At 40.8% G+C, this 11,567-nt stretch overlaps 1 protein-coding gene across 1 annotated transcript; it reads right to left on the bottom strand.

Annotated features, from left to right (window-relative positions):
* Nucleotides 1–10,144: 10,144 nt before the first annotated feature.
* LOC110507638 (olfactory receptor 11A1-like) lies at nucleotides 10,145–11,211 on the bottom strand. Its single transcript, XM_021587754.2, has one exon. The coding sequence runs from the start codon at nucleotides 11,209–11,211 to the stop codon at nucleotides 10,264–10,266; it is 948 nt and encodes a 315-aa protein (XP_021443429.2). The 3' UTR covers nucleotides 10,145–10,263.
* Nucleotides 11,212–11,567: the final 356 nt, after the last annotated feature.

Genomic DNA, 11,567 nt, shown 5'->3' on the forward strand with positions numbered 1-11,567 from the left:
CTTTGTAGCGCCACCTTTTGCTGCGATTACAGCTGTAAGTCGCTTGGGGTATGTCTCTTCATCAGTTTTGCACATCGAGAGACTGAATTTTTTTCCCATTCCTCCTTGCAAAACAGCTCGAGCTCAGTGAGGTTGGATGGAGAGCATTTGTGAACAGCAGTTTTCAGTTCTTTCCACAGATTCTCGATTGGATTCAGGTCTGGACTTTGACTTGGCCATTCTAACACCTGGATATGTTTATTTTTGAACCATTCCATTGTAGATTTTGCTTTATGTTTTGGATCATTGTCTTGTTGGAAGACAAATCTCCGTCCCAGTCTCAGGTCTTTTGCAGACTCCATCAGGTTTTCTTCCAGAATGGTCCTGTATTTGGCTCCATCCATCTTCCCATCAATTCTAACCATCTTCCCTGTCCCTGCTGAAGAAAAGCAGGCCCAAACCATGATGCTGCCACCACTATGTTTGACAGTGGGGTTGGTGTGTTCAGCTGTGTTGCTTTTACGCCAAACATAACGTTTTGCATTGTTGCCAAAAAGTTCAATGTTGGTTTCATCTGACCAGAGCACCTTCTTCCACATGTTTGGTGTGTCTCCCAGGTGGCTTGTGGCAAACTTTAAACAACACTTTTTATGGATATCTTTAAGAAATGGCTTTCTTCTTGCCACTCTTCCATAAAGGCCAGATTTCTGCAATATACGACTGATTGTTGTCCTATGGACAGAGTCTCCCACCTCAGCTGTAGATCTCTGCAGTTCATCCAGAGTGATCATGGGCCTCTTGGCTGCATCTCTGATCAGTCTTCTCCTTGTATGAGCTGAAAGTTTAGAGGGACGGCCAGGTCTTGGTAGATTTGCAGTGGTCTGATACTCCTTCCATTTCAATATTATCGCTTGCACAGTGCTCCTTGGGATGTTTAAAGCTTGGGAAATCTTTTTGTATCCTAATCCGGCTTTAAACTTCTTCACAACAGTATCTCGGACCTGCCTGGTGTGTTCCTTGTTCTTCATGATGCTCTCTGCGCTTTTAACGGACCTCTGAGACTATCACAGTGCAGGTGCATTTATACGGATACTTGATTACACACAGGTGGATTGTATTTATCATCATTAGTCATTTAGGTCAACATCGGATCATTCAGAGATCCTCACTGAACTTCTGGAGAGAGTTTGCTGCACTGAAAGTAAAGCGGCTGAATAATTTTACACGCCCAATTTTTCAGTTTTTGATTTGTTAAAAAAGTTTGAAATATCCAATAAATGTCGTTCCACTTCATGATTGTGTTCCACTTGTTGTTGATTCTTCACAAAAAAATACAGTTTTATATCTTTATGTTTGAAGCCTGAAATGTGGCAAAAGGTCGCAAAGTTCAAGGGGGCCGAATACTTTCGCAAGGCACTGTATAGGTAGCTAAACAGGTCCCTTTCCTAAATTAGCCGTGGATGGAGATAGGGATTTGGACTTCTGGTTCGACTTATTATCCACACTGGTCAATGATTATAACGGGGATTCTGATCCAACCATTAATTCATACATTGTTTTGCTCCTGGCCTTAGAGGATGGAAGTTAAACATGTCGGAAGTTTACATACACCTTAGCCAAATACATTTTAACTCAGTTTTCACAATTCCTGACATTTAATCTCAGTAAAAATTCCCTGTTTTAGGTCAGTTAGGATCACCACTTTATTTTAAAATGTGAAATGTCAGAATAATAGTAGAGAGAATTATTTATTTCAGCTTTTATTTATTTCATCACATTCCCAGTGGGTCAGAAGTTTACATACACTCAATTAGTATTTGGTAGCATTGCATTTAAATTGTTTAACTTGGGTCAAACGTTTCGGGTAGACTTCCACAAGCTTCCCACAATAAGTTGGGTGATTTTTTGGCACATTTGTCCTGACAGAGCTGGTGTATCTGAGTCAAGTTTGTGGGTCTCCTTGCTCACATACGCCTTTTCAGTTCTGCCCACAAATTTTCTATGGGATTTGGGTCAGGGCTTTGTGATGGCCACTCCAATACCTTGACTTTGTTGTCCTTAAGCCATTTTGCCACAACTTTGGAAGTATGCTTGGGGTCATTCTCCATTTGGAAGTCCCATTTGCGACCAGGCTTTAACTTCCTGACTGATGTTTTGAGATGTTGCGACCCTCCCACTCTGGAGGGTGACGACCCTCCCACTCTGGAGGGTGACGACCCTCCCACTCTGTCTGCCTAATTCTTTCTCTTTGCTCTTGTTTTCCTACTTACAAAGCATGTAGAGGTCTGTAATTTGTATCATAGGTACACTTCAACTGTGAGAGATGGAATCTAAAACAAAAATCCAGAAAATCACATTGTATGATTTTTAAGTAATTAATTTGTATTTTATTGCATGACATAAGAATTTGATACATTCAGAAAAGCAGAACTTAATATTTGTTACAGAAACCATTGTTTGCAATTACAGAGATTATACGTTTCCTGTAGTTCTTGACTAGGTTTGCACACACTGCAGCAGTTTCGGGGCTGTCGCTGGGCAATACTGACTTTCAGCTCCCTCCAAAGATTTTTTATTGGGTTCAGGTCTGGAGACTGGCTAGGCCACTCCAGGACCTTGAGATGCTTCTTACGGAGCCACTCCTTAGTTGCCCTGGCTGTGTGTTTCGGGTCGTTGTCATGCTGGAAGACCCAGCCACGACCCATCTTCAATGCTCTTACTGAGGGAAGGAGGTTGTTGGCCAAGATCTCGCGATACATGGCCCCATCCATCCTCCCCTCAATACGGTGCAGTCGTCCTGTCCCCTTTGCAGAAAAGCATCCCCAAAGAATGATGTTTCCACCTCCATGCTTCACGGTTGGGATGGTGTTCTTGGGGTTGTACTCATCCTTCTTCTTCCTCCAAACACGGCGAGTGGAGTTTAGACCAAAAAGCTCTATTTTTGTCTCATCAGACCACATGACATTCTCCCATTCCTCCTCTGGATCATCCAGATGGTCATTGGCAAACTTCAGACGGGCCTGGACTTGCGCTGGCTTGAGCAGGGGGACCTTGCGTGCGCTGCAGGATTTTAATCCATGACGGCGTAGTGTGTTACTAATGGTTTTCTTTGAGACTGTGGTCCCAGCTCTCTTCGGGTCAATGACCAGGTCCTGCCATGTAGTTCTGGGCTGATCCGTCACCTTCCTCATGATCATTGATGCCCCACGAGGTGAGATCTTGCATGGAGCCCCAGACCGAGGGTGATTGACTGTCATCTTGAACTTCTTCCATTTTCTAATAATTGCGCCAACAGTTGTTACCTTCTCACCAAGCTGCTTGCCTATTGTCCTGTAGCCCATCCCAGCCTTGTGCAGGTCTACAATTTAACCCTGATGTCCTTACACAGCTCTCTGGTCTTGGCCATTGTGGAGAGGTTGGAGTCTGTTCGATTGAGTGTGTGGACAGGTGTCTTTTCTACAGGTAACAAGTTCAAACGGGTGCAGTTAATACAGGTAATGAGTGGAGAAAAGGAGGGATTCTTAAAGAAAAACTAACAGGTCTGTGAGAGCCGGAATTCTTACCGGTTGGTAGGTGATCAAATACATATGTATCAAATACTTATGTCTCGAAACAGGGGCAGCGGGAAAAAATACATGTCATCTGTGCACTTAAATAGAAAATGGAGGATGCTTTTCCTTTGGTTCATTTCACTCCTGTTGTAAAGTTAAGCAATGTGCTAAATATTAGAATATAAATATATAGATAAATATATTGGGCCTAGCCTATAGAAAGGTGATGGGATCCTCCTCTTTTTAGTAGAGGCCATCACTCTGTTTTCTCCCGCAATTCCATAGCCTATAGCAATGTTGCGCAACATGAGCTCATGGGCTCTCATTAAGTTTTTGATTAGATTTTTGATAACAATTGCATTGATTTCAGAGTGATTAGAGGGACAATATATTGGTACCAGGCAGATAGCAAGTTTGGTAGGCTACTAATGACCATCAACAGCATCAGAGCTTGGAGAAGCCAAATTACCGTGACCGAACAGTCACGTGGAATTTGACTGCCTTCATGACTCGTGACCTCCAGTGTGGTGGTAATAAGGTCACTGCAACAGCTCTAACGATGGCGTTGATGAAAAATAATACAACCAGGACAACAGAATTAAGCCACAAATGATTTTAGGTGTCATAATATTGTTATACCGTAGACGATAACAAATATAAATGTACCTGTCACAGGACAAGACTGCTAAATTACTCAATTCTGTTATAGCGTTTGTGTACAACACATACATCTGGAGATAACAATAAAGAAGGGAAATATCATGTGTCAGACAGTAAGTAAAACATGAGAGCAGGAAACAAACCAGTGCTCCCATAAAACGGTTTAACAAACAAAGCACATACGGCTGGCCCTATGTGTGGAAGAGAGATTGACTTCATCACAATTTGTTTTTGTAAGAAGTGTTGACATGCTGAATGCACCAAGGTGTTTGTATAAACTACTAGCAGACAGCTTGGACACCCATGCACACACCACAACACATGCACCAAAGGTCTCTTCACAATCCCCAAGTCAAGAACAGACTATGGGAGACGCACAGCACTACATAGAGCCAATGGGTACGTGAAACTAAATTTCACATCAGGCATATGATGTAAGCAGTAGAATCAGATTTTAAAAACAGATACAAATACATGTTATGGAACAGCGGGGACTGTGAAGTGACACAGGCACAGACACACATACACATGATAAGACACACACTCTACACACACGTACACATGGATGTGGTATATGTGGAGTGGAGTAGTGGCCTGAGGGAACACACCTAATATATTGGGTAAAGTGTTACAGAATTTAATGTCATTTAACATTTTAAATTGTATATAACTCACTTAATTTTGCAGGACCCAGGGAAGAGTAGCTGCTGCCTTGGTCTTGGGAGTTGGTAAAGATGTGCTGTCCATTTTTGAAGAAGAGTAGCCAATCCTCTATAGTAATGTAGCTTACATATACTGTAAATTAAAACGATATCACAAAGGCCAACATAAATGGATAATTCCTTAACTTGTTATTGATTCAGTGATAGATTTGCCCACATCTGTACTCACTAATATAGATGCCTTTACATTTCTCCTTATAACATAATTCATAGCCTAAATCAAACAATATTATACTTTGCATCCTGCAGTCATATGATTTCAGTATGTTAAATCCAAAATTAAGACCGACCATTTCTAATACATGATGATCTGTTTAAACTAAGCTCCTCACTTGATTATTATACTTGTGAGATTGAATTTAAAAAATGCCTACCATGGTATGATATGCGAATGGTCACCTATACCTGTCAAGGAAACAATATAGAGAATAACAGATACCATTTTTGTAACACGCCCTCCCGGGGGTTGTAATGCCTTTCTTATGTTCTTTAGAAATACAGTAATTAATAGAGAAGAGCAGATTAAAAAGAACATGTCTAGCCAATGTTAAATGGCTAGCTAGTTGGCAGCTAGGAACATACTCTTAGGGAGTGCGTAACTGGCGGCAGGGAAGTCAGGCGCAGGAGAGAAAACTGGGTAATCAACGGAGCAGTTTTATTCATAAAACCAGCTGTAACCAGAACCACAAACAAATGGGTATGAAACCTGTCGCGCACCAGAGAAAACGTGCACATGCACTTACAATAAACAATTCTGCACAAAGACATGGGGGGAACAGAGGGTTAAATACACAACATGTAGTGAGGGAAATTGAGACCAGATGTGTGAGAAGACAAGACAAAACAAATGGAAAATGAAAAGTGGATCGATGATGGCTAGAAGACCGGCGACGACGAGTGCCGAGCGCCGCTCGAACAAGGTGAGGATCCGACTTTGGTGGAAGTCGTGACACATACAGAGACGCAACATAATAGCATGGAAGTAACACCGCACTGGAGCCAAATTGTAAATGGAATACATTGAACACATGGAACAGGGTGGATCTTTTTTTGCATTAAAACACAATTTAAATGTATAGTAATACATTAACTATACACTGAGCACAAAACATTAAGAACAACTTACTGATATTGAGTTACACCCCCTTTTGCCCTCAGAACAGCTTAAATTTGTCAGGGCATGAACTCTACAAGTTGTAAAAAGCGTTCCACATGGATGCTGGCCCATGTTGACTCCAACGCTTCCCACAATTGTGTCTTTGCCACTTTGTCAAGTTGGATGGATGTTCTTTGGGTGGTGGACCATTCTTGACTGTTATGGGCAGAGCAGACCATTCGATATGCCCTTAAATACTTGATATGCAACCTGGAATTAAAATTGAAGAGGACCAGTGCAATATAGCGAACACATCTGTGCCATTTGTGAGTGATGTTGCTAGGCTACTTTGCATGTTGTTTCCTCATCAGAGAGCACTGGTGAACAACAAAGTAATTTCACTTCACTGCGACAACCACAAGTTCTTCAAGATGACGACTAGGCCTATATCCACACGTTTGAATGATCTGAATGATGATGATGATGATGGTGGTAGTGGTGGTGAAGGGTGTGATTTAATTTACAATGTACAACAGGGGTTGGCATCTAGGTTTGGCCTCCAGCAAATTTGTTCCTTAGGTTGTAGCTAGTCGGCGTGCCAGAACATAGTTAGCCTATTAGCAAAGAGCCTACTAGCTGCCCAATTCATAGCCCTACACAGTGTGTGCTACACTACACATTTAACACGTGTGGTTAGTGGGCTAATAAATTCAATTATAGTAACATAATAATTTCGATCTGATTATAGAAGTAAAATCCCAATGTTAATAGGCCTACCAAATCGATTAAAAGATAGCCTGTTCATCGTAGCATATGTCTCCAATGCCAAACCAGTGTGTCTTGTTTGCAACAAAATTGTCGCTGTTTGCAAAGAATTCAATCTGAAATGTCATTATGAATCCATGCATGGTACTTTCAGAGGATACTTTTCCACACCAGACATGAGGCCCGAGTCCAACACAGAAAGGAGGTAGGCCTATTTAAGGAGTGCATGGTGACAGTATTGAAGGAAATAGCTATAGGCCTACTGACAAGTATATGGATAAAATCATTGCATCTGTCAGTAAGCCTACTGTACCTCTTATTTCTTAAATAGTGCCCCAACAAAGCCCCCTTAATATGCCTAATCAATTTCCAGCACCGGGCGCTGTCTTTAGAAATGCAAGTGGTGTAGCGAACACATACCAGCATATTTTTTAAGAAACAATGGGTATATATTATTATTTATTCATTATTATCATTTTTTCTCCCCAATTTCATGATATCCAATTGGTAGTTACAGTCTTGTCCTATCGCTGCAACTCCCGTACGGACTCAGGAGAGGCGAAGGTCGAGAGCCATGCGTCCTCCGAAACACGACTCCGCCAAGCCACACTGCTTCTTGACACACTGCTCGCTTAACCCGGAAGCCAGCCTCACCAATGTGTCGGAGGAAACACTGCACAGCTAGCGACCGAAGACAGCGTGCATGAGCCCGGCCCGCCACAAGGAGTCGCTAGAGTGCAATGGGACAAGGACATCCTAGCCGGCCAAATCCTCCCCTAACCCAGACGATGCTGGGCCAATTGAGATCTCATGGGGCTCCCAGTTGTGGCTGGCACAGCCCGGGATTGAACCCGCATCTGTAGTGACGCCTCTAACACTGAGATGTAGTGCCTTAGACCACTTTGCCACTCGGGAGGCCCTGGGTATATATTATTAATTTGTAAGTCCAAAAATGTATATACAGTGCCTTGCGAAAGTATTCGGCCCCCTTGAACTTTGTGACCGTTTGCACGCCCAATTTTTCAGTTTTTGATTTGTTTAAAAAGTTTGAAATATCCAATAAATGTCGTTCCACATATTTAGTGTGTCCGCTTGTAACCTGACACCACCCCATGTAACCAAGCCCCACACACACCCACCCAAGGGGAAAGACAGAGGGAGAGAAATATTTATTTAATTGAAGGTCAATTAAATGTTCTTTCAAAAGTTTTATTTTCTACAAAACCTTTAGTACAGACATTTAAACAATTATTCAAGTTTACTATGCAAGTTTATTAAAGTTTACTAATATTAAACTCTGATACTAATGTTTATTACTAAACCTCTATATAGATCATACATGTTATTATTACACAATACTACACATTACTACCCAATACATGTTTATATTTATTTTTTGGAAAGTGTTTTATCTTCCTTCCTTGTATAATATTTTCATGAGCATGGTCCTTGTCTCCTTGTAACCTCCCACAAGTTTTCTGTGGTTTATCTCTCGAGGTTTCTTCTCGCTCATGGTGTTCACAGGACAAAGCTAACACCATGCCCAAACCGGACACGCGTGTGCATCTGCGTGCGCCATTGTGCGCAAATTGATTTTGTTACCCCACACCAAACGTGATCACGACAAGCAGGTTGAAATATCAAAATGAACTCTGAACCAATTATATTAATTTGGGGATGGGTCGAAAAGCATTAAACATTTATGGCAATTTGGCTAGCTTGCAGTTGCTAGCTAATTTGTCCTATTTAGACAGCTATCTTGCTGGTGCTAGCTAATTTGTCCTGAGATATACATATTGAGTTGCTATTTTATCTGAAATGCTCAAGGTCCTCTAATCCAACAATTAATCTACACATAAAACGGTCAACTGAATTGTTTCTAGCCATCTCTCCTCCTTCCAGGCTTTTTCTTCTTTGGACTTTATATGGCAATTTGCTACTAACTTTCATAAAGTGTATTACCACAACCAACATCCGTTCATCTTTCAATCACCCACGTGGGTATAACCAACGAGGAGATGCCACATGGGCATATGCTTCTAAAAGCCGATGAGGAGATGGGAGAGGCAGGACTTTCAGCACGTTCTGCGCCACAAATAGAAGCAACTTCTATTTTAGTGCCTGGCAATGCAGACGCTCGTTGGCGCGCGCGAGCAGTGTGGGTGTAACGATTGAATAACTAGTATGTGTACATTTATTTTGCAACGCTCACGCACATGATAGAAGCGGTGTGGTCAGCATGTAAGATTTACTTATACTCAGGTAGACCTAACCAGAAATGACTTTTTCCTGTTCATTCTATAATGGGTCACAAGCTCACTACACAGCAGTTCCACAAGCTCATTACACAGCAGTTCCACAAGATTACTATAAAACTTCCCAACTGTTTGAACTGTTCAAAAGTTAAAACTCAGGCCTCCCCGGAAAATACTTTTGACATATTTTACTTCAAACACATTTCTTTAAGTTCAACAAGGTCACTACACATCAATCACCAGGCCATGACTTTAGACTTCAACATGTGTTTTACTTCAAAGAAACAGGTGCACTATCAAGTTACATAATGACACACTAAATATCGTGACCACGGAGAGGATGTCATTAAGAGATCAACGAGAGGACAATCAAAGGACAGCAACCGTCTACTATATTCTCTCAAGTACACTTTCAGGTCCTACCCTCCCAGAGGGGATGACAGAAGGTGTCCCCCCCAAGTTGCACCCTATTCCCTTTATCAGGGGTATTATATACTTATACTTTACGGTCTTATTATTGGCGTCTGCTTTCCCCATGGTAAAGTGTGGATGGAGTACATTAACCAATGTGTTTTATACATACATCCTCATGAGCCTTATTGGATTATTACATTCTCTAGGTCAAACATCTCACAGTGACCCTGGAAAAACAAGATGCCTTATCTCAATAAAGGTATCTGGTCCAGAAAGAATATCGTTTGTTTTCATGCTGAAGTATTTCCCTAGATTTCTCTCCCAAAATGTACCCACTGAGCCCATTTTACATTAGTGATAGACCTAATGGTGGGCTATAAGGTGGGCTTACCTTTTACACATTTACATCAATTTATTCACTGTTGTTGATTGATCCAGACAGTTTTGCATATCTAGATTTATTTGGCTGCGTTTACACAGGCAGTCTAATTCTGATCATTTCTCCAATAATTTGTCTTTTGAACAACCAGATCAGATCATATAACAATAACAGAGATCAGAATTGGGCTTGCTATGCAAAAGCAGCCTTACATACTTACATTTAAGTAAGGAATTCAAAGTCATGAACTTCTTCTGTTTATTTTTTTTTATATGACATTATTTCATAAATTAGCAAATGTTTTACACATCTGATTTGCCATCCTCTGCCCAATTCATTATAGCGACTAGCCTATCAGTAATAAAACTATCAGTAACAAAACACAAGTCAACATCACAAAAATCTAATAATCAGTACGGAAAAGGTCACACTAATGTCTAGCTTATGTTTTAGGGTACAGACCTACAGGTAGTATGTATTTACAAGCCTGTCTGATTTTAGCCATCCTAACTCCATACACAATAGGATTTAAAAGTGGCTGGCACATCAGATAGTACACTGATAAAAAAGTGTGAAGTACAGTTGGAACATTTCTCATAGGGCTATCAAATCTACTCTGGAGCAGAGTTAAGAAACAGCCGAAAGAGAAGTTGAGCAGCGAGGCCAGATGAGGAGAACAGGTGCTGAAAGCTTTCTGTCTGGTCTCGATGCAAGATTTCAAACAAATGGTCAGAATCTTAATATACGACAACACAATGGTAATTAAAGGGACAGTGACAGACAAAACAATACCACAGAGTCCATAGATCTTATTAACTGTCGTGTCTGAAGTTGAACAGGCAAGTTTAACTACCAGGTAGTTGTCACAATACACTTTGTCCATGAGGTTTCCACACAATTGCAAACGAATAGTTAAAGACAGTTGTATGCTGAATTTTGCAAAAGAGTACAACCATATTACACAAATTAAAATACACACCCTGTTGAGTGTCATGATGTTGTTATACTGTAGTGGATAACATATAGCAAGGTACCTGTCGTAGGACATGACTGCTAAATTGCTGAATTCAATAGATCCATATGTGTACAAGACAAATATCTGTAGGTAACAGTACCCAGTGGAAACTGTATGGTCATCTGAAACCAAATGAGTCATGAGAGCAGGAAACAAACCAGTGGTACCATACAAGTCATTTACAAACAAACTGCACAGAAACAGATACATGGGTTCATGAAGGCTTCTCTCCATACATATTACCACAATAAGCACTGTGTTCGCAAAAACTATGGAGACGTATAGGACAGTTAATATAATGAAATACATGTACTTTAAGTGTCCAATGTCACTATATCCAGCTAGGATAAATGACGTGAGTTGTGTTGAGTTCATAATTTTCCCAATAGTATAGAAGTATTTGTAGATATATTTAGTTCACAAGTGAAGGAAAACACTGTCTATCAGGTGAAATTATTAATCTCTTATTGATTCAACATTTCTTCATTCTTAGAATTGATGGACACGGAGTAGAACATAAAGCAAACATCATTCATCCCTACTGTAGTTCAATAATATTCATATTTTGAATAACAAACGCAATTGACACAGTTACAGTTTACCGGTCTTTGCTTTACTGTTACACTTACAAACACTGCAGTCATAGTGTGTGAATCAAACAGGATGCTAGTCATACAGAGCTGTGGTGTGGTAATGCTCCTCATCATAAGTCACATACATCTTACCATTAC

This window comes from Oncorhynchus mykiss, chromosome 27 (genome assembly GCF_013265735.2).
Source record: "Oncorhynchus mykiss isolate Arlee chromosome 27, USDA_OmykA_1.1, whole genome shotgun sequence".
In the NCBI taxonomy this organism is placed as follows: Eukaryota; Metazoa; Chordata; class Actinopteri; order Salmoniformes; family Salmonidae; genus Oncorhynchus; species Oncorhynchus mykiss.